At 57.9% G+C, this 22809-nt stretch overlaps 1 protein-coding gene across 4 annotated transcripts; it reads left to right on the top strand.

Annotated features, from left to right (window-relative positions):
• The first annotated feature begins 1860 nt into the window (after window positions 1-1860).
• PEAR1 (platelet endothelial aggregation receptor 1) lies at window positions 1861-22656 on the top strand. 4 transcript variants are annotated; one of them, XM_070784470.1, is made up of 25 exons: window positions 1873-2016; window positions 6584-6638; window positions 9646-9776; window positions 11539-11714; window positions 12377-12481; window positions 12687-12787; window positions 13485-13577; window positions 13847-14090; window positions 14828-14948; window positions 15134-15270; window positions 15354-15566; window positions 15886-16060; window positions 16156-16276; window positions 17004-17167; window positions 17261-17363; window positions 17497-17643; window positions 17833-17958; window positions 18831-18959; window positions 19063-19191; window positions 19382-19594; window positions 19828-19916; window positions 20026-20161; window positions 20346-20420; window positions 20513-20761; window positions 21445-22656. In XM_070784470.1, the coding sequence occupies exons 4-25, from the start codon at window positions 11614-11616 to the stop codon at window positions 21594-21596; spliced, it is 3123 nt and encodes a 1040-aa protein (XP_070640571.1). In that variant the 5' UTR covers window positions 1873-2016; window positions 6584-6638; window positions 9646-9776; window positions 11539-11613; the 3' UTR covers window positions 21597-22656. The 4 variants fall into 4 exon arrangements, with proteins under 4 accessions (XP_019808476.2, XP_019808485.2, XP_070640571.1 ...); XM_019952937.2 differs by lacking the exon at window positions 6584-6638 and adding an exon at window positions 9151-9225 and having other exon boundaries at window positions 1876-2016; XM_019952917.2 differs by lacking the exon at window positions 6584-6638 and having other exon boundaries at window positions 1861-2016.
• Window positions 22657-22809: the final 153 nt, after the last annotated feature.

The following is a 22809-nucleotide window of genomic DNA, read 5'->3' as shown; positions in this document are numbered from 1 at the left end:
AATGGACGTGAGTCTGAGTGAACTCCGGGAGTTGGTGATGGACAGGGAGGCCTGGCATGGTGTGATTCGTGGGGTCGCAAAGAGTCGGACACAACTGAGAAACTGAACTGAACTGAACTGAGGTCCATTTCTATGAAATTCTAGAACAAAAAATCTACAGTGACAGCAGATTAGAGATTTCATAGGGCTGGCTTTGGGGAGTGAGGATGGAGTAGCGGATGGAACATTATCTGCAAAGGAGCACAAGGGAAGTTTTGGAGAGAGGAAAATGTTTTTTAAAAAAAGTTTTTGGCAGATGACACATTTGTCAAAACTAATCAAACTTGGGGAACTTCCCTGGGAAAGTCCTAGTGGTTAGGATTCAGAGCTTTCACAGCCCAGGTCAATGGCCTGGGCTCAATTCCTGGTCAGGGAACTAAGATGCCACAAGCCCCATGGCACGCCAAAACAAAACAAAAATAAATAACCCCCCCAAAAAAAAAACCAAAACAGCATCAAACTAAGACGTTGAACAAAGTGAACAAGCCAGATACATATTGTAAGGACAAATAATGTATGATTCCACTTATATGAAGTACTGAATCAAATTCATGGAAGCTGAAAGTAGAATTAGAGGGGCTGGGGAGGAGGAATGAGGAGTTATAGCTACATGGGTACAGTTTCAGTTTGGGATATGAAAAACTTACGGAAGTGGCTGGTGACGATGGTTGAACAATATGAATGTACTTTATGCCCATTGAACTGTACACTTAAACATGGTTAAAATGATAAAATTCATATTTTACCACCATAAAAATGTAAAAGAACCCCATCGAACACTTTTAAGTGGGTGTTTTTAAAAACTGTATGTCAATCATATTACCGCAATAAAGTTGAAGTCGCCAAAGAGGAATGTACTTGTCTTGCTTTTCCTGAACTATTGTATCTTTTTCTGTCCCGGGCGGGGGTTTGTAGAGAGAGCCGTGTAATCAGATGATCCAAAGAACTTAGTTCAAATCCTGCGTTTGCCACTTGCTGGTGCCTAATTACATGAACATCATCATGTAAATAGAACCGATAGATTAAGTGAACCAATTCCTAAAGATATAACGACGTTGAAAACAAATATTAGTTGTTAACGAAAATTGCCTCTGTCCTTTCAAAGGCTGAGAAGGGAAAAGTGCCCTAAGAAGGGTGAGATACAGGCTGTCCACCTCGGACGCGAGGCTCTTCTCTCAGGTCGGGAGTCGCGGGCTGTGTGGAGGCGGGCGCTGGCCGCGAGGTGGCGCCCGGCTCGTGCCCGGTCTGCTCAGAGTCCGCCGCGCGCGGTGCACCCGAGCGCCCGGTCTCTGGACCGAGGGGGCGGGCAGAGGCGGAGACTCCGCGGAACTCTACTTCCCAGGATCACACCCTCCTCAGGCCGGAGAAGAGGAGAGACATTTTCCCGTCGCGGCTCTCCCAGTCTGGGATGCGCCGGTCGATCCCCGGGTCGTGCCTCTAATAAGATAACAGCTGTTCGGCCGCACTGGGAAAGTGCCCGACGTAGACGATCTCACTAATTTCCCTCCGCCACCCCACTTTACAGACAGGAAAGCTGAGGCCCGAAACGCAGAGTACCCCCTGGCCGCACAGCTGGTGAAGAGCCAAGGAGGGACTCGGGCCGGGACCCCTGCTCTTGTCCCGTGCTCTTCCCCTCTCTGCACCCGGTCCAGGCTGCCAGGTCGGCCCCGCCGCCGCTTGGCCTCCGTGGTCCCACCCCTACACAGCCTCCCTCCCCGGGCACTCTGGATCTCCCCTCCCCCGGCTCCCGGTTTCCTTGTCAAAACTTCCTGCTTTGGCGAGGGCCCGAGTTCCCACCCCTTTCCTGCCCCCCGCCCCTCCGCGCCCCTCCCCGCCCAGCGATCCACAACGTTCGGCCTCCCAGCCGCTCCCGCAGTCGGGCTGGGGCTCCACGCAGGGACCCCTGCCCTGGCCTCCTCTGGGCCCACCTGGGCGTTCCCCATCCCAGGCAAACGGAGAAATAAGGTCGCGAGGCAGGTGAGTGATGGCGCCGCCCTGGTTCCGCGACCACTCTGCCCTGGGGAATCTCTGGGTGGAGTGTGTGTGTGGCGGGGGACAGAGACCTGAAGGGGATGGGGCAGTGGAGATGGGCCAAAGGGGATTGGGGGTTGCCATCCGTAATAAAATTGCATGTAAATGACATGCAAATTAGGCCACTTCCCAGCCCCTTGTATGGGACTTTGTGAGTCCAGGGGCAGCCACCACCCCACTGGCCCCCTCTGAGGGCTGGAGAGAGAAGCAGTTACCAGGCCCTCTTCTTGGCTGAAGGGATGCCTAGTGTTAAAGAGCACCCACGTTGAAGTCAAGGCTGGCCAGGTTCGAATCTCGACTTGTCCCCTTATTAGCTGTAGGACCTGTGTCTTGGTTTCTCATTTCTAAAAGGGGAATGATAAGATACAGTGCCTACCTTATGGGATTGTTGTGAGGTTTAGAGAGCAAAAACATGTCTCCTGCTTAGAACTGTGCCTGCTCCGTGTTTATTACAGGGTCCCTCCTCTCCCCACCAGGAGAACTGTTTGAGGAGTATGGAGGGAAGGGACCTAGGTTTGCAGGTCCCTGGGGCTCACAGCTTTGCTGGTTTGAGGAGTAGGGAGTTGGCCAAAGATCTCAGGCATGTGGATCCTCAGAAAGCCCTGTGGGCTGGCGTGTGTGAGGAGGAGGAGGGTGAGGGGGTCCCAGAGGGGGCCGCATCTCCAGCCTCCAGTAGGGAACTTTCAGCTGTCCTGCTCTGGCCCGTTATGAGTGGCCTTTCCCGAGGCTGGGCTGTGACCCTAGTCCCCCGGGATGGGAACAGCTTGTGCTGGCCCGAGTTTCCCAGGCTCCCAGGCTCAGCCAGACCCCAGTTCCAGGCAGGATTGGGCAAGGGGTCAGCTCTCAACCCTGGCCTTACTGGGCTTACTGGCCTTACAGCTTACTGGGCCTTCGGGTCAGGGAGCTGTCTGAATCCCATCCCATCCCAATCCATGCGATAGTCCCTGGGGTGGGCACACGGGGCCAGGGTGTGGGACTGCTCTCCCCTCTCTAGCCATCTGTCCCCTGCTGCTGTCTCTCCCGTTTTTACAGTTTCCCAAAGCCTACCCAGCAAACTTGCCATTGCACTTGGGGCTACCCTCCCTGCCACCTAGGAGCTGGTTTGCCCAGGCTCCCCTCTGTCTTCCTGTCTTCACTGGGAGGTGAAGCTGAGGGTTGGCGTCTGTTTCTCCACTACCCACTGCCCCCCCCCCTCCATTCCCTATCAGACGTTCCCAGAAGAGGAAACTGGCTCTCTAGGCAGCTCCGACCACGGTTCAGGAACCTGGTCGCTGGGCTGCTGTCTACCTCCCTGCCACCAACACCCGTTGCTAGAGAGGGGACTTGGGTCAGGCAGGACCTCCACCACAGCGCTCTGAACTTATCCTTCGAGTAGCCTTGGAAGCCTTGAAAAAGACCCTTCCCGGGGTGCATGAGGGGCCCTGGGGCCCATCCTAGCTCTGGGGAGGGTGTTGGTACCAGTCCAGTCACCTAACCTCTTAGATAGAAGCTAGCAGGAGGAGCAAGAGGAGACAGGGAAGGAGAGAGAGACAAGACAGAGATAAAGAGAATCAGAAATGTGGAAGCAGAGACCAACAGATGGAAAAAACACAGGCAGAAATATTTGGAAAAACGCAGCGTATTTAGAAAAACAGAGCAGAGACTGAGAAAAAGAACAAGAAGGAGGTAGAGAAGGTAGAAACAGAAGGAGAGACGGAGTCTCAAGACCGAAGAGCAGGCCCTGCAGGGGCAACCTTGTCTTTCGAGCTTGATGGACCTGGTCCACATACCCACCCTGCCCTTGACTGGCTGTGTGCCCTTGGGAAAATTACTTAACCCTCTTTGGGATTTGTTTTTTAGGGGATTGCATGGCTTGTGGGATCTTAGTTCCCCAACGAGGGATTGAACCTGGTCCCTGGGCACTGAAAGCGGGATTACTTCATCTACAATTCAGGCCATATAATAGCACCTACTTTCCAGGGTTACTGAGAGAATGAACAGAAAGGATCCAGCTCACCGTACAGGGGTGGTAACTGGTGTCACGGCGCCCACACATGGCAAGATGGGGGTCTCTGGCACACAGCTGGGCTCTGGGCCATGGAGCCTTCTGAGTCTCTCCCGTCTGGGCCTCCCAGCCCGCCCCCACATGGTAGCATCTGCGCCCTCCTCTGTGTAGAAGGAGGTGTGTGGATAGACAGTGAGGGGTGGGCGTGGTCCCTGAGTGGAAGTGCAGGATAAGCGCACACCCCCTCCTCTCCAGGTGACTCAGTGCCCAGCACTCCCGTGCCCTCATCCCAGAGGAACTTGGAGGCCAGCCCTAAGGAATTCCTGCCCACTGCCTTCAGGAGGGCAGGTCTGGAGCTGCCTTTCACTTTGTAATGTGGGGAAGTTCTTTCTGAACTCCACCTCCCATGGACTTACCAATGTTGGGTCTTAAAAGGCCCTGGAAAGGAGACCCTGGTGTCTGATGAGCCAGGAATAAGCTGCAGCCTCTCCCTCTCCCCCCTTTCCCACCAAGTAAAGTCAGGCTTACCCAAGTCAAAAAGGGTTTAGATTCTATCAGTCCGTCCACTCCACACAACCTTTAGTTACCGCCCACTGGGTGCCACACACCCTGGATGTGTGCCTGTAGGTGCTGGCCAGAGCTGGGGACATGACGGTAAGGCAGGCAGAGAAGTGCCCCGACCCTACGGTGCTCCATTCCAGTGGGGAAGACAGCCCTTAACAAGAATATAATGACCAGGGGATGGGAGCCTTGAGGGGACATTCGGGGGGCAGCCCGGCCACTCTTAGAGCCTCAGACAGGACTGGAATTAGAGGCTGTCCCAGTCTGGCGGGGAAACCAGCCTCACTCACAAGCTGGCAGTCACAGAATGGGGTCCCCACTACCTCATCAGGTCATCAGACTTGAGGGTTCCAGGGGCTGTGAACTCCTGGCTTGACCCAGGTTAGTCCCACCTGGTCCCAGAGGAAGGACACTGGTCTCTCTGGCTGGAGTTTGAGGAGTGTTGGGCCCCTGGGGACTGGTCCATGTCCAGCTTGAAGCTGGCCTCAGGGAAGAATTGGGGAACAACCCAGGGCTCCATTGGGCCACAGCGGTGAATGTGCTAAGAGCCTGGAGGAAGGTCCCAGGAAAGGGGGAACAGCGGAGGTGTGGAGTCACTGAGGGGGCCTCCTGGAGGAGGCTGGCCTGGAAGGAGGGGTAGGACCTGGATATTCCAGAGATGGCCTGGCCAGAGGTGGCCATCTGGTGAGAGAAACGTCCAGTGTGATGGGAGCCCAGGAGCAGAGGCTGGCCAGTGGGCCCTGGGCGCCCTTTCCCAGGGTGCTGGGGAGCCACAGAGGCGTTAGAGAGGGGCAGTGGCCAGAGCGGAGGTGCACTTTCTGGGGTTATCTGGGGGTGGCGATGAGCAGCGGGAGCGACTCCCTGGTCTGGGTCACCCCAGAGGTCACCTCCCACCCCCCCACTGCCTTGTTCTTTAAAGCAGATTCGAATCCCGCTGGCGCCTCTGCTGATCAGTTGGCCCTTGGACAAGTCCTTCTACCAGAGACCCTCCCCGGTCTCTACTGTGACACGGGGGTGACGGTCACTCCACCTGTGGGTGATGGTGAGGGTCTGGACTGGCTCCAGCCTCCAGCAGGCATGTTGTGAATGTTTGGTGAATCAGAACTCTTGCAGTTTCTCTATTTCCTGATGAGTAAACAGGTCAGGCTGAGGACCCTCTAGCTTCTGTTTCCTGAGCCACAGAGAACACAAGACCGGCCCCTCACCCCTGCTCCCTTCCCGCCCAGCCTGTGGAGCTGAGTAGTGCGCAGGCTTCCTGTCCCTCCATCCGGCAGACATGCCTGGCGTGCCGGGGGCCTGGCTTGGCTGGATGTAGGAGGGGCTTTGTGCATGTGTGTACGAGTGTGTACACGGGTGTTCTGAGTGGCACGTGGAGCAGAGCAGTCTAGGCTGCTGGCAGAGCTGGCTCAGAGGGCATCGCTGTGTGGTGGGGGGATGGAAGTCGTTGGACTCGGATCTCTCTGCTGAGTGGGAAGGACCAAGCCATCCTGTCTCCAAGGCAAAGAGAGGTCAGGAAGGGGCACAGAGAACAGACAGACAAGGGGGAGATCCTGGAAGACAAGAGAGCCACAGGGTGAGGCAACCTTGGCACCGTGCTGAGACACGAGGGCTCAGTATGTGGGTCGTGGCTGGCGTCAGCCTCCACTCCATACCTGAAGGCAGATTCCCTAGCGCAGTGAACACACTACACGACTGTACATGGCAGCTTTGATACAGAAAAGGAAGGAGAGAGGCAGAAGGAGACCAAGAAAGGGACGGAGAAAGAGAAAACAACAGAAAGCGGAGGGTTTCTGATGAAGAAAAGACAAAAAGAAAGAGGCAGAGAGCCAGAACTTGGGGGATTCTGTTCTTGCATCGTCCACTGAGCAGCCTGTGGCCTGAGGCTCTGTTCTAGGATGGTTATTGGAATCAGCAGTTCCAACTCCCACTGAACTCTGGGAGATGCAGGGCTGTTCTCCCATTTTACAGATGAGGAAATGGAGGCTCACAGGGCTCGAGTGATGTGCCTGAGGTCGTACAGCTTGTGAGTACTAGAAATTTTGGTCTCCAAAATGGGAAAGGGGAAGAGAGAGCAGAGAAGAGAGGAGGTGGGGGGGGGGGGTGGGCAGTGGAGCCAAGAAAAAGAGCTGGAGCTGGTGCTCAAGCTGAGAGCTGGGGCGGAGAGAAACAGAACTCAGGCGTCCTGCCTCATCAACCGCCTTTGGCTTGTAGATGTACCTGGCGGGCAGCCCGTCATTCTGAGGGATAAGGTTCTCGGGGGAAGCGTGATCCCCTCCCCTCCCCACATCCTTTCTCTTTGTCAGCATCTAAGGCCCCATTCCCATTCCCGGATCATCCTAGGGGTTCTTCAGCAAAAAGAGATAAAAAAAGAGAAACAGTTTTTCCTGGAATTTATACTCAAAGAGTATGACAGTGCCAAGTGGAGTGGGGAAGGGGCCACTCTGGGTGCAGGAAGACTGGGTCTAAGGACGCTATAGCAAACCGTGGCTATTCATTGGGCTTCTTATGTAGTTCTCTAAGCTCTTTGTCTGTGTTAACTCATTTATGACTCTGCACAATAACCCTATGAAGAGAAGTACTATTACCCTCCCCATTTTAGAGATGAGGGAACTGAGAGCTGGGATTCGAACCCAGGTTTGAACAGGAGTGGCGCGGGCTGCAGAGTTCAGAGGGCATCTTTTGCTGCACCACCTCCCAGAGAAGAGCAGCCGGAAGGGAGCTGGTGGGGAAGTCCCTCCTGCTGTCTCACTTCCATCAGCCCCACTCTTGCTCTCTGCCTTCTGTAGAAATGGACCATCTCCGGTCCACCAGGAGCTCCACTCCCTTCCCAGAGGCCTCAGACCCATGGCCCTCCTTCCAGCAGAGGCTGGAACACAGTGAGGGAGGAAGGGCTCCCCACCAGAGGGGATCAGGCTAAACAGAAGAGCAGGGGAGGACAAGCTGGGTTGGGCCCTGCGTGGGCCTGGAGGCTGAGAGGGCAGGGATGCTGGGGGGCCCTCGCAGGCGGGACTGGGGACTGGGAGGCCTGGCCAGGAGCCCAGCTGCTTTGCATCTCGAGGTGGAGGAGAGAGAAATGTCAGCTCATTCTTGACTGTAAACACATCCTGGTTCCCACGCCTCTGATCGAGTTCTTGTTCTTGTGGCAGCCCACTACCCCCCCCCATCCCCTTCCCCTGTCCAACCCCTGCCAGGCACCCCCTCGCCATAATCAAGGCTATTAAAAAGAGATGCAAAGCCCCTGGGATTCCGGCCTGGGCTCGGGAGAGACTGGAACTGCAGGGGGAGGGCTCTGCTGGTCTGGATTTGGATCCCAGCTCTGACATTGCTGTCCATGTGGCCTTGGGCAGGGGACTTACCCTGTCCTTGCCTGTCTCCTCATCTGTAAGGTGAATAATAATAGCTACCACCATGGGTTGCATGTGTGATAAGTCGCTTCAGTTGTGTCCGACTCTTTGTGACCCTACGGTCTGTAGCCTCCATATAAACTGTTCAGCTCACTGCTTGTGCCAACATGGTAAATGATACATGGGGTCACATTGGTATTCCAGTTGTGAGGAAAGGTGTGTGGGTCCCTCAGTCCAGAGGTGAAGTGGAGAAAGGGGGCGGAGGGGGAGGTTATCTGTATGGGAAGAAGAAGGGAGCCTGCAGTGTGGGCCCTGGGCTCAGATGGGAAGCCGGTATTTGTCTGATTTAAACCCCTTGAAGGGGCACATGGACCCCAGTGCTGCTGGGCTTGGAGGTGCTGGGGGATGGTGGCCGGGGTCTCAGGTTCCCCAGCCCCTCAGTGACAAAGGCTCAGATGTAGACAAGCCTAGGGTGCCTGGCGGGGGCTCCTGGTCTGGCCTGTGTTCCCTCCTCAAGGGCTGAGGCTGGTGAGCCCAAACCCTGCCCCTCCCTGCCAGGATCCCCATCCTATCTCCCCTCCCTGCAGACCACCCACTGATCTCACCACCCCCAACCCTGGCTTCCAGCCCCGCCACTGACCAGCTGGGGCCTCCTCCACACTCCAGTCCTGCCCTGAGGCCCTTTGGGAAAAGGGCATCACCCCACCCCTCTAGTTATTAGAGTCAACCCCCTAGGGTTAAGGTTAAGCCCCCCTCATGCTTCCCTGGTGGCTCAGTCGGTAAAGAATCTGCCTGCAATGCGGGAGAAGATCCCCTGGAAAAGGAAATGGCAACCCACTCCAGTACTCTTGCCTGGAAATCCCATGGGCAAAGGAGCCTGGTGGGCTATGGTCCGTGGGGTCCCAAGAGTCAGACATGACTTAGCGACTAAACAGTTTCCTCTGGAAGTTGGTTAAGAGGAGGTGGCCGGTGGGAGGGGGCTGATGTAGATGAAGGACTTTCTCTGGGAGGGCAGCCCCCACCCCGCTCCACCTTCTGGGGCCTTCGTGCTGCAGGTCTTGTCCACCTCACTGCAGCCTTGAGCTCTGGAAACGGATCCAGACCATGGGAAGCCTGGGGGTGAAGTAGGGGGTCCCTGAATGGCTGGAGATGAGGCTCACCCAGGAACAATGGTGATGACCCTCCATCCAGGCAGACTGGGCTCCTGTTGGAGGACGGGACCCCAGGCCAGGCTCCAGGAAGAGGGGAGTGTGGACCAACTGACAGGTGAACAGGGGGAGCTGGATGGAAGGTTCGGGGTCCTGTCCCCGGGCTTGCTGGGACCAGACAGGGGGCCTGGGGAGGTGGCCAGAGGAGAGCTGGTGTAGTTTTGGAACCTTGGGAGGAGGAGCCAAATCTGTTGGGGAGGGAGCTAGGGGGCTGTGTGGGTGGGGGGCCAGACTGTGGGGGTCACCTGAGAGACACTCCTGACTTCAGCCTGGCTCTCTGAGGCCAGGCTGGGCCCCTCCCTCCTCAGAGTGGACTGGGAAGGCGGCTTCTGGCCCTCCCCCTACCTCTCCCCATCCTCCCTTCCGAGTTCAGGGTGGTGGGAGGATGGAGCCACCCTACGTGCTCGGCCCACGATCATGCTCCCCCCTGCCTCCCCCACCACACACATTCTAGCTGGGCTCTATTTCCTGTTTTCAGGCTCCATATCCTGAGCACCGGGACCCCCAGGATCCTCTGTGGATGCCCCCAGGCCCTGGGGCCTGAGGACCGTGACACCCTGTCCCTGGCTCACCTGAGTTTCTCAGGCCCCAGGATGCCATAGAGGCCTGGTGAGTTACTTGGGAACTGAGGGTGGCCGGGAAGAGCACAGAGAGGACTGGAGGTGGGAGATCTGCCCTGGGGGAGCTGTGATGGGGCCCCTAACCAGAGTCCTGGGAGGGCGTTACAGCTCTGCAAGACTGGAGGGGGTGGGATGAGGAAACCTGGGGAAGAGAGGTGGGCCAGCCCTGTAGCTGAGAGGGTGGTGAGCAGACCGCTGGAGGGTTTACTGGTGGGGCAGAACGCATGGTGGGGAGCATCCCTAGGAGGCTGCCTTGATGGGAGCTGAGAGTGTGTGGGTGGGGGGCCTGGGGCAGGGCCGCAGCAGGCATTCCAGAGATACTCAGGGGGAAGGGGCCAGCTACCATGACCTTTCTCTCTTCCCCGGGAAAATTATAAGCAGATGTGGGTGCCTCAGGGAGCTGTAGAGGAGGGAGCCAGGGCAAGTTTTAGGAACACTGAACAGAGAATCTGAAACCAGCGGCGGGGGTGGCTGCTCAAGGGGCTTGAGCTCAGGAGTCAGAACAGACTCCTCTGAGGTCCTGAGCTGCTTCCCGCCCCCCGGGTGAGGCCAGGCGTGGAGGAGATGGGGAGGAGCCCACTTCCAGATGGCGGGTGGGTGGTCAGAGGGAGCTGGGGGCTTCTCAAGGCTGAGGTCAGGTTGGGGACCTCCTCGGTGACAGTGCCTGGAGTTGGGTGCAGGGGTGTGCTGGCACGGCTTTAACAACCGGCTCTGGTGGGGAGGGGTGCTGGCCCCGCTTTGTGGTGTTTGCCGATTTCTGTGGTGTAAATAATCCCCCCGTGCTTGGTTTCAAACTACTAATGTGACAGCACTGATGAAGAAGTTGGGAAGAGAAGTCACCATTGGTTCTCAGGAGGCAGTAGGAGCTGTGCCCGTGCACCAGTGGAGGGAGGGGCCTTTTCCAGGGTCACTGGGACCCATCCTACTCCTCCCCAGTAGGAAGCCCCTAACTGCTGGAAGCCCCAAAACTGGGGGGGGGTGGTTTGGCCTCTGCCTGCCTACCTTCAGGGGAGTTCACCACGCGAGGCTGCTGATTCTGTCACAGAACTGCTTCAACTGTTGAAAAGTTCTTTCCCTAACTGAGCCCAGGCCGGCTTCTCTTGTAACTTCCCTTCATCGGCTCCTATTTCACTGTGTTGTGCTTAGTTGCTCAGTCGTGTCCGACTCTGCGACCCCCTGGACCATGGCTTGCCAGGCTCCTCTGTCCGTTGGGATTCTCTAGGCAAGAATACAGGAGTGCGTTGCCATGCCCTTCTCCAAGGGATCTTCCCAACCCAGGGATTGAACCCAGGTCTCCCGCATTGCTGGGGGATTCTTGACTGTCTGAGCCACCAGGGGAACCTTGGTACAATATCCAGGTACCCTGGGTAGGGGCTGGGCTGGAGGCTGGGAATTCACGCACAGGTCCCTGCCTCCAGAAGTCATGGTCAGGGAACAGGCACTAGAACAGCAGTATTGTGGGGAATGGTGCTGGGGGCTCCCTGAAAGAATGGGTGGGGGCTGTCTGCCAGTGGAAGCCTAGGAGCAGGGCAAGGAAAGAGGGTGATACTCGGGCTAGACCTTGAAAGGTGAGTGCTCAAGGTGAAGAATGAGAGGAGGATGTCCAGACAGAGGAAACCACGTGAGAAAGACTCAGAAGCGTGGCAGTGCTCCACGCGGTCAGGAAAAAGAGCTGGAGCCCGGGGAGCAGGGCTCAGAGGACCAGAGGCAGCAGCCTCATCTCTGCTCTCAGCCTGGCTCTGTCTCTGCAGAGACTTGCTCCTCCAGATCTGTGGCTACAGTGCCTCTCACCTGCTCTGCGCCTGGCCCTGTCACAGGGCCCTGCAATGTCACCACCCCTGCGGGCCCTCCTTCTCCTCGCCCTGGAGCTGGGGCTGGCTGCCACCCTCAACCCTAAGGACCCCAACACCTGCAGCTTCTGGGAAAGGTGAGAGAGGGCCCCTGCTGCACCTCGAGGGCCCCAAGCCCCCTGCTCTTTATTCTCCTCCCTGGGGCTCCTCTTTCCTCATCGCCTCCCTCTCTCCAGCCTCACCTCCTTCCTATTTCTTCGTCTAGTACCTCTACCCCCTCAGCGGGATGCTCTGACTCCATCCCCATCTTGATCGTTTCATTCTCCATCTCAGCTCTGACCCTGTCCTCTCTTTATCCCGGTTCCTTGGCCCCTGTGTGAGGCTGGCTGCAGGACAAAACACAGGGGAGGAACTATTCACTATGGGGCAAGCAGAGGGTCTCGCCCAGGGAGAGCAAAGGGGACGGGGTTGGGGAACAAGGTCAGATTTGGCCAGAAGTGCTTCAGCCTATGTCCATCCTCTGGGCCCAGAAGTCAATTCTGGCTCAATCTCCCCATATAGGGAGAAGGAGGCCAAGGGGCAGGGTGGAGAATGGAAGGCTGGAATGGCATATTCCCAGGAATATTCCAACTCAGGGAGGATCCCTCTAGATCGAAGGAGGACAGGATGGGGCTCCACCCTCGGCTTGGAGGAGCAAATCTGAATATTTCGCACTGTGGCCCAGCCCCCACACCCCTGCCACCTGGTGCCGGCTCAGGCTCTCCCTGCCCTGGGCCCGACGCTGATCCCTGCCTTGCAGTTTCACCACCACTACCAAGGAGTCGCTCTCCCGCCCCTTCAGCCTGCTCCCCTCGGAGCCCTGCAGCCGGCCCTGGGAGAGCCCGCACACCTGCCCCCGGCCCACGTGAGTGCCTGTCCCCTCCGTGGGCAGGTGTGGTGTGTTGTGTGGGTGTGTGGCTGGGCGGGGAGCAAAGAGAGAGTGTTCTTCCTCTGCTCCCCCAGTGTAGAGCGCTGGGAGGCGGCCCAGGCCCTGCCAGGGCCACACTGGGGCGGGGTGGAAGCCGGGGCCTCTGCAGGGGAGACTGAGGGCCAGCTCTGGATCTCCCCAGTGTTGTCTACCGGACCGTGTACCGCCAAGTGGTGAAGACGGAGCACCGGATGCGGCTGCAGTGCTGCCGGGGCTTCTATGAGAGCCGCGGGGCCTGTGTCCGTGAGTCCAGGGGGGCTACTCCCCTGCCCTCCGCCTCCCCGGCCCTGTCTGTCTCGAAGGACAAAGCTGCCACTTCAAACCTCTGTCTCTAGTTGACCCCAGGTCTCTCCCACTCCCTCTTTCCAAGTCCGTCGGCTGTCTCTGGCTCTGCAGCTCTGTCTTGGGGCCGCCTGGGTCTCTTTGTCCCTGGGCTTGGCGTCTGCTTCTCTCTCTGACTCTGCCTGTCCCTATCTGTTTTGACTTGTCGCTGTCCAGTCTCTCCTGTCCCCTGTCCCCGGCACCCTGAAATCTCCGGAGTGGAGCCTGCTCGCTCTGTCTCCCCTTTCCTCAGCTTGGACCATCACCAACCCCCTACAGAGACTCCTACCCAGCCTGAGCACCCCAGCCCCTCTCTGGACAGCATCCATATCTGATTCCTATGTGAGGAACCTCACCCCCACCCTCGTTTCCCAGCAAGGTGCTTTGAGAAGTTCACAGAAAGGAGCTGGGGAGCCCAGAATCCTGAGGTCTTGACATGCTCTGACCTGAGTTGCTTACTCTCAGTCTTTCTGTGTCTTGAGAGGCTGAAATGCTGCTTGGCAGGCTAACTCCAGGTCCCCGGTATGGGAGGAAGCTGGGGTTGGGCTTCAGAGGATAAAAGGTGGGTAGGGCAGGAATGGAAGCATCTTCTCACTCCCAACCCCCATCTCTGCCCCAGCGCTTTGTGCTCAGGAGTGTGTCCATGGCCGCTGTGTGGCACCCAATCAGTGCCAATGTGTGCAAGACTGGCGGGGTGACGACTGCTCCAGTGGTGAGTGGCTGGTGACTGCAGGGCAAGTCCTTTTGTGCCTCCAAGGAGGCATACCCTCCCTACCAGGGCACAGGTGCTTAGGACTCCAGGGCAACCACCCAGCAGAGTCCCACTGCAGCCAGCTGCCTCTTCTGGGGGTGTGGTGCAGTGGATGGGCCAAAGCCAGGCATGGCGGCATGTGTGGGGACCAGGAGACAGAGATAGGAACTAACTGGAGCGGGGGAGGGGCAAGACCCCTGGTGACCTCCTTCCCCCCTCTCATCCCCCAGCTTGTGCCCCAGGAGTGTGGGGGCCGAAGTGTGACAAGCCCTGCAACTGCGGCAACAGCAGCTCCTGTGACCCCAAGAGTGGGGCATGTTCCTGTCCCTCTGGCCTGCAGCCCCCACACTGCCTTCAGCCCTGCTCCCCTGGCCTCTATGGCCCTGCCTGCCAGTTCAGCTGCCAGTGCCATGGGGCGCCCTGTAACCCCCAGACCGGAGCCTGCCTCTGCCCCCCAGAGAGAACCGGGCCCACGTATGTAACGGGAGGAACGCACACTTAACGGGATCGCAGACCCGGATGCACGGGCACATACGGGGACAGCAGGGGACTCAGGATCCTCAGTTTGGGGATGCAACCAAGGGGCCAAGATCCTGGTCCCAGCTTTGCTGTTCCCTGGTGGAGCAACCTTGAACGCATTACTGTCTCTTCACGAGATTGTATTCTATGAAATGGGAGCAGTGTTGTCCATCTCAAAGGGTTGCTGTGAAGATAACATGAGCCAGCGTGCGAGTGAAAGTATGTCCCCAAGTAGGGCTGAGACAGTCACAGAGAGCCTATTGCACAGCAGGGTGCAGGGGGCGATGGGGAGTCACAGGAGGGAGATCATCCCTCTAGTTGGAGATCAAAGATCCAGCTTCATGGAGGAGCTCCAGGGTTGAGCCCTTGGGATGAAAACTATGGCAGGCAGAGATGTTCCCCCCAGAGAGAGACCAGCATGAGCAAAGGTGGAATGGAGGGCTGTGGAGAGCAGACAGACCACCCATGGGCTCTTCACTCTGTCCCACTTGTTGGGGCTGTGTGTCCCTGCCATTTCCAGTCCTGGAAACTTTTGATCCCTGCCGGGCCCAACAGGGAAGGGGGATGAGACACCACGGGGACGGGTGGGTGTGGCTCACTGAACCCTGGGGTCCCGAGGGCCTGGGAGGCAAAGGGGGAATTCCGTAGGTACTGCTTGTTTACAGACTGACCTCACCCCCTCTGCTCAACAGCTGCGAGGTGTCCTGTTCACCCAGTAGTGTTGGCTTCTCCTGCCCCAGCACTCCGCCTTGCCAAAATGGGGGAGTCTTCCAGGCCTCCCAGGATTCCTGCAGCTGCCCACCTGGATGGACGGTATGAAGGGTGGGGCCTGTGGGTATGAATTCTCCAGGGCTTCTGAGGGGGATGTGTGTGAGGAGGGTAGGCTGTGGGGGCCCTGGAGAGGTTTGAGTGTTTGCCGGTATAGGGTACTGGTGGGTCCTTGACCATGGGGAGGAGGCTGGGCTCCTGGGGCTCTCTTGACCTCTCAGCCCCCACAGGGCACCATCTGCTCCCTGCCCTGCCCCGAGGGCTTCCATGGACCCAACTGCTCCCAGGAATGTCGCTGTCACAACGGAGGCCTCTGCGACCGATTCACCGGGCAGTGTCGCTGTGCTCCGGGATACACGGGGGACCGGTGAGTGGTGTTAGCCCGGGCATGAGGGGTGCGGGGGCGGCTGTGGACGGCGTCTGCCAGGCTCACTCCCCAGAGGCACCCAGGTGCCGCGAGGAGTGCCCCGTGGGCCGCTTCGGGCAGGACTGTGCTGAGACGTGTGACTGCGCCCCGGGCGCCCGCTGTTTCCCGGCCAACGGCGCGTGTCTGTGCGAACACGGCTTCACCGGGGACCGCTGCGCCGAGCGCCTCTGCCCCGACGGCCTCTATGGCCTCAGCTGCCAGGTGCCCTGCACCTGCGACCCGGAACACAGCCTCAGGTAGGCCGTGGGACGCTGTGGTCAAGGGGTCAGGAGGCCAGTGGGAGAGGCCTTCAGTGCTGAAGCCACCGGAGTCACGAAAAGCACCGGGGGCATATCCTGGGCGGGGGCGGGACACTGATGTGGCAGAGGGGAACCGGGCGGGGCCTCGGGGACGGGGGTGTTGGGGACCGCCCTCGGAACGGCGCGGAGCCTCCCTGATTACCCTCTCCACCCCGCGATGCTCGGCTCCCACCACGCGCAGGCGGACGTGGGGCGGGGGGAGGTCGGCCTGCGGACCCCGGGTCAGACCGCCCCGCGCCCGCGTCTCCGCCCGCAGCTGCCACCCGATGAGCGGGGAGTGCTCGTGCCTGCCGGGCTGGGCGGGCCTCCACTGCAACGAGAGCTGCCCGCAGGACACGCACGGGCCGGGCTGCCAGGAGCACTGCCTCTGCCTTCACGGCGGCGTCTGCCAGCCCGACAGCGGCCTCTGCCGGTGCGCGCCCGGCTACACGGTGAGGCGAGCCCCACCGCGAGGGAGGTGCGGAAGAGGCTCAGGGAGTCCGCCCGCCCCTCTCATGAGTGCGCCCACCCACCCCCCCACTTTCAGGGACCGCACTGCGCTAGCCTCTGCCCCCCTGACACCTACGGAGTCAACTGCTCGCAACGCTGCTCCTGCGAAAATGCCATTGCCTGCTCGCCCATCGATGGCACCTGCGTCTGCAAGGAAGGTACTGGGTTGAGGTCTCCTGGAAGGACGATTTGGGGGCGGGGCCATGGGAAGAAGGGAGAGTCCAAGTGCAGGGGCAGGCCAAGGGTAGGGGAGAGGCTGCAGGATAGGGGCGGAATCACTGGGCAGCAGCTGGACGGCGGGAAAGTAGCCAGGCTACTTCCTTCCTGGAATATCCACTTTGCTTTTGTTTCAACCACAAAAATCCCAATTGTCCTTAAAGGCCCAGGCCAGAGGCATCTCTTTGCTGAACATTCCTCATCCTCAGTCATCCAGAATCACAGAATGCCGGTGCCAGGAGATCTACCAGGGGTGGCCCGTTGGCAGTCTTTAGGGCTAGTTAAACACGTTTTGTTTCACTAGCTCTCCATCATATTTAACAAATGTCCCAGTCTCCAGTCCCCACTCCTCCCTATTGTCTTATACATGACGTGGATAACACATTTAGTTACTTAATGGGGCCTCAGTAAGCATTTGGGTTTGCTGCCAATCCCCTTCTTTTGGCAGAATAGGCAACCAAGACCCAGAAGGGGGTGGTGCATCCCCGACGGTCATTCAGCCTTCTGTCCAACATCCAACGATTCACATGCTGGTCTCCTATGGGGCCGTGAGCACCCCCATCCCCACCCCATGCTGGTAGCTCAGAGTCTGGCACAGTCATTGCCCAGTGTGTGCTTGCTCAGGAGGGCAGCTGGGTCCCCATGCCTACCTACAAGTCCCTCTTCCAGGTTGGCAGCGTGGTAACTGCTCTGTGCCCTGCCCGCCTGGAACTTGGGGCTTCGGTTGCAATGCCAGCTGCCAGTGTGCCCATGAGGCAGCCTGCAGTCCCCAGACTGGAGCCTGTACCTGTACCCCTGGGTGGCATGGGACCAACTGCCAGCTCCCCTGCCCGGTAAGTGCGCAACAGCCTGCCTGCCTGGGTGGAGGGGAGGGCACCACATCCCCCAGCTTACTGGCCTGTCCTACCCCACACTCCTTTTCTAAGAAGGGGCAGTTTGGTGAAGGCTGTGCCAGTCGCTGTGACTGTGACCATGCTGACGGCTGCGACCCTGTTCACGGACACTGCCAGTGCCAGGCGGGGTGGACAGGTGAGCATTATGGTGGGCAGGCCCCAGGCTTACCCTGGAGTTGGGGGGATGTATCCCACAGGACACGTGTGCAGAGAATCCTTATGGACGAGGAGAGGGGACCCAGGCCAGGCTCATCCTACCCCTCCCACAGGTACCCGCTGCCACCAGCCCTGCCCTGAGGGCTTCTGGGGAGCCAACTGCAGCAACGCTTGTGCCTGCAGGAACGGGGGCACCTGCATCCCCAAGAATGGCAACTGCGTCTGTGCACCCGGATTCCGAGGCCCTTTCTGCCAGAAATGTGAGGCTCCCTCCTCTCCGTCTGCCTTTCAGTCCAGTGCCAGATGCCAGAAGCCCCCACTCTACCCCTCTTGGTCTGCTGTGCTGACTGCAGTCTATGGGCTGGTTACACATGGTGGGAGAGGGTGGAGTCAAGGGCTGACTGAGGGTTGGCCCCTGCCCCCAGTCACCACGAGCCCCTTTCCCCCAGCCTGTCAGCCTGGCCGCTACGGCAAACGCTGTGTGCCCTGCAAGTGTGCCAACCATTCCTCCTGCCACCCTTCGAATGGGACCTGCTACTGCCTGGCTGGCTGGACCGGCCCTGACTGCTCTCAACGTACGTGCTGGCCCGTGTGTCTGAGTGCATGCCGAGGGGGTGGGCTGAGGACCGAGAGGCTTCCATTCCCCTGATCTGGACCCGCCTTGATTCAGCCGTTGATGTAAACACAATAAGCAAATATGTATAGGGCATCACCTACATGCTGGGTATTGTCCTAGATGCTCAGGATGCAGCAGTGAACGGGTCAGGGAAAAAAGTTCCCTGCCCTTCTGCATGGGAAAAATGGGAAAACCATAAACTCAGTTATGGACTTTTTTTTTTTGCATCGCCAATTTATTTTTTATTTATTTATAATGGCCTCTTTCCCACATAAACATACGAAGAACATCATGGAAAAGATTAGTCCAAAAAACTGAATAAAGCAAATTTTGAAAAGGGAAAATGAGAAGCAGTTACCATGAAAAAGACGGGCAGGGTAGAGGGAAGTGATCTTGGAGATGACTTTTTCCATAGAATTTGGTAACTACTATTAGATTACCTGCTAGTATCATATACACAAAAATTATGCCTTGAATAGTGTGAGCATTTACTTCTCTTTTATATTAAAAAAAAAAAAAAAAGAAGCCCAGAGCTAAGTGATGTAGGGTAGTTTGGAAGCCTTTGGTTGTCTGGCCCTGATCACATTATTTTGAAAGGCTGTTAGACAGGCAGGTGCAGAGGTTAGGCAGGCAGCTGGGCACGTGGATCTGAAATTCAGGTTAGAGACACGGCTGCAGATGAGTCATCAGTGTGTAGATACCGTTCGAAGCCTTGGTGTCTCTGGGGAGACCAAAGCTGAGTGGAAGGCTTCAGCGACGCTGGGGACTGAGAATTCACCCAGGAGACGCTGGCCTTGCCCGCCAGACAGGCTCCAACCTTGTCTCCTGCAGCATGCCCTTTGGGACACTGGGGAGCCAACTGTGCCCAGCTCTGCCAGTGTCGCCATGGTGGGACCTGCCACCCCCAGGATGGGAGCTGTTTCTGTCCCCCAGGCTGGACCGGACATCTGTGCTTGGAAGGTACCAACAGAAGGGCAACTCCATGCCCCAACCGCCAGCCCTAGCCCAAGGAGGGGACTGCCATTCCCTTGCCCCTCTGATCTCCTCTTCCACTTTCTCCCAGGCTGTTCTCCAGGGATGTTTGGTGCCAACTGCTCCCAACCGTGCCAGTGTGGTCCTGGAGAGAGGTGCCACCCAGAGACTGGGGCCTGTGTGTGTCCTCCAGGGCACAGTGGTGCCCCCTGCAGGATCGGTGAGTTCTCATCTAGCCCCTGCCTCTGCACTGTCCCCAGGGAACTAGGACATAGGTACCTGTCCAGGTCTCCGCTAAGTGGTACTCTTGTATCACCCTGCCTTCCTACTGGGGCCTCTCCCATCCATGCATCCCAAGCTCACCAACAGGGCCAAGACACTGTCCTGAGCAACCACTCCATCCCACACAGGAAGCCAGGAGCCGATCACCATGATGCCCACCCCTCCGGTGGCCTATAACTCGCTTGGGGCAGTGATTGGCATCGCAGTGCTGGGGTCCCTGGTGGTGGCCCTGGTGGCGCTGTTCATTGGCTACCGTCACTGGCAAAAGGGCAAGGAGCATCAGCACCTGGCAGTGGGCTACAGCAGCGGACGACTGGACGGCTCTGAGTATGTCATGCCAGGTGAGCTGGCCCGGGGTAGGACTCACGTGCGCGCTGACTCTTCGGCACAGGGCAGGTGGGATGCGGGGCTTCTGCATCCCTCCCTGGACCTAGGAGATGGGAAGCGGGGAGCTGGAGAGAGGAAGGGAGGTCAGCGAGGCCAACTGCGGGTCTCCTGGGACAGAACGGCTGTCTTGGGCCCAGGCCTGTGTCTGACCTGGCAGGCCACCCCGCACCTGTGTCTGTTTGTGCAGATGTCCCTCCGAGCTACAGTCACTACTACTCCAACCCCAGCTACCACACCCTATCACAGTGCTCACCGAACCCCCCACCCGCTAAGAAGGTCGGTGCTAGGGGTGGGCGTGCACGGTGGGTGCCTGGTGGGTGCAGCTCCGGGCCTCCGGAGAGTTCCAGCTCTGCGTGTTCCTGTCCCACCCCTCCTCCCCTGCCAGGTTCCAGGCAGTCAGCTCTTTGCCAGCCTCCAGGCCTCTGAGCGACCAGGTGGAGCCCATGGACTTGATAACCATGCCACGCTACCTGCAGACTGGAAGCACCGCCGGGAGCCCCCGGCAGGGCCTCTGGACAGAGGTAGAAGCCTGGGGGCCAAGGCCTGTGGTGAGGGTGGACGTATGCAGCCCAGCATCCAGCTCCATCTGAGTGCACACATCTGTAGAAGGGGTTCCGGGCCCCAGTTCTAGAGGAGGGGACCCTGGGGTGGGGACCCTGGGGTGGGGACCAGGGGCCTGATTGCGGGTTGCTTTCTCCTTGTTAGGTAGCAGCCGCCTGGACCGAAGCTACAGCTGTAGCTACAGCAACAGTAATGGCCCTGGCCCATTCTACAGTAAAGGTGAGCGCACGGGGGTGGGGGTGGGAGGGGGCTGCCCTGGGGTTTAGGCGCCAGTGCCTCCACTGAGCCTGACTTCTTTCCCCCATTTTTAGGACCCATCTCTGAAGAGGGGCTGGGGGCCAGCATGGCTTCCCTGAGCAGTGAAAACCCCTATGCCACCATCCGGGACCTGCCCAGCCTGCTAGGGAGCCCCCGGGAGAGCAGCTACGTGGAGATGAAAGGCCCTTCCTCAGGGTCTCCCCCCAGGCAGCTTCCTCAGCTCCCGGACAGCCAGAGGCGGCGACACCCCCAGCCACAGAGAGACAGTGGTACCTATGAGCAGCCCAGCCCTCTGGTCCATGGTGAGCCCTCCTTTTCCACTGGAGCAGAGAGAACAGGGACGAGGGCAAAGAAAAGGGACGGGACAAGAGTGTAGAGGTGGCATGAAGTGGCAGCAAGAGCAAGGTCTTTGGCATCAGTTGTTGTTTAGTCGCTAAGTCGTGTCCGACTCTGCAAGCATGTGGACTGTAGCCACCAGGCTCCTCTGTCCATGGGATTTCCCAGGGAAGAATATTGGAGTGGGTTGTCATTTCCTTCTCTAGGGGATCTTCCCCACCCAGGGATAGAACCCACATCTCCTGCATTGGCAGGTAGATTCTTTACCACTGAGCTATTAGGAAAGCCTTCTTTGGGGCTCAGACTTACGCTCAAACCAAGGGTGATGTTTGGGAAGTCATACTGCCTCTTAGAGCCTGTAGGTGGCGGCACCCACCTCACAGCGCTAAGGATTTGAAATGGTGGTTTTGCATCACCTGAGTTGTAAACTTGATACCCAGAAAAGCTGGGAACAAGGCAGGTGACAGAGTGTCTTCCTATCTAGTGAGGTGGGCAGGTTGAGGTGGCCTCCCCGACTGGCAGCTGAGGAGCTGCGGATAGCCAGGCACCATTCATCGGCTTTGGGCAGGAGCTGCTGGAGAGGGGAGGAGGGTGGTGGGAGGGGAGGAGTCACCTCCGCCTCTCTGTCGTCTCCCCTCTCTGTCTCCAGACCGAGACTCTGTGGGGTCCCAGCCCCCACTGCCCCCGGGCCTGCCTCCTGGACACTATGACTCCCCCAAGAACAGCCACATCCCTGTACACTACGACTTGCCTCCAGTTCGGCACCCCCCCTCACCCCCAGTTCGGCGCCAGGACCGCTGAGGAGCCGAGAGGGTTTGCAGAAGTCAGCGTACCTGTTCTTTGCTGCTTGAGGCTGAGGACAGAGCCCCCTGTACCCTGCCAGGAGCAGGGAGGGGACTGGCCAGCCGTGAATATGAACATATTTAATAGAAGAAGTGAATGGAGAGGAGATGGGAGCCTGGCTCCCAGGTTCTATCATGGGAACACAGTCAGCAAGAAGTCTGTGTTCCTTTTCCCCAACCCAGTGCTTCCCAAGGCCCCCAGGGCCCTGTGTACATAAACTGCTGGGTTCAGTGTTGCTGGATAACTGATTTCAAATCAATGTAAAAAATGTATATTGGGTAACTTTTCTGTGCACTCCTGGCCTAGGCTCTGTGCGCGTGTGTGTGTAGGGGTGTGTGTTTGTATGTGTGTGTGTGTGTGGTTTCAGAGGGGTACCAGGCACTGATCCTGACTTGGGGCACTCACTATAATGGAGAGGCAGCCCAAACCCAGTTAACTCTAGAAATAGCCTGACTGGCATCCCTGCATTCATCTGGTCCTCCCTCCAGTCAGCTGCTCAAAATACAAGCTGGTTAGGTTACCTCTGTCTGAAAGTCTCCATTGGTGGCCCATGGCTCTTGGGCTACAGTCAAAATTGTCTAAGGCCTCAAAGGCTTTGCTGGCCTGGCCTGTCTGTCTCTTCAGCCTTACTCTGAACTGTGTTCCCTGTCTCTCTGCTCCAGTTACATTGGCCTCTGTGTTCTTCTCTCAGCCACATGGCTTCCTATGACAGGGACTTAGCACATCTGGAATGCTCTTCCTCCCCCACTCACCTGTTAACTCCTGCTTGTACACCACATCCCGTTTTCTCTTTCATAGCATTGAAGACAGATGTATTTATGCACCGGATACCAGCAAAAGGCCAACAGGGTGCCAGGCTCTTCTCTAATGTGTTGGTTTTTAATGTGATTATTTGACTATTCTCTGCCTTCCCCACCAGACTGTAAGCTCCCTGAAAACAGGAATCCCATGTTTATATTCAACATTGGTTCCCCTTGGCACATAGTAGGCACTCAATAAATGTTCCCCCAAAGGCTGAGTGGCCGAGTGAGTTAAAGGTACCAATGGTAAATACTGGCAAATGCTAAGATAGATGGGCAAATTGCTGCTCCGAGAGCTACAAGCCTGGGCAGGTCAAAGCCTTTCCCAAAGGGTAGAATTTCTACAGCGGAACAGCACAAAAGCTCAAAGG

This window comes from Bos indicus, chromosome 3 (assembly GCF_029378745.1).
Source record: "Bos indicus isolate NIAB-ARS_2022 breed Sahiwal x Tharparkar chromosome 3, NIAB-ARS_B.indTharparkar_mat_pri_1.0, whole genome shotgun sequence".
Classification (NCBI taxonomy): Eukaryota; Metazoa; Chordata; class Mammalia; order Artiodactyla; family Bovidae; genus Bos; species Bos indicus.
This window is presented reverse-complemented; position numbering and strand designations above follow the sequence as displayed.

Coding starts and splice junctions, on each gene's coding strand:
- PEAR1 (XM_019952917.2), top strand. CDS start 11,614: ATGTCACCACCCCTGCGGGCCCTCCTTCTCCTCGCCCTGGAGCTGGGG. Junction 14,949..15,133: donor GCTGCCCACCTGGATGGACG/GTATGAAGGGTG, acceptor CAGCCCCCACAG/GGCACCATCTGCTCCCTGCC. Junction 16,061..16,155: donor GGTGCGCGCCCGGCTACACG/GTGAGGCGAGCC, acceptor CCCCACTTTCAG/GGACCGCACTGCGCTAGCCT.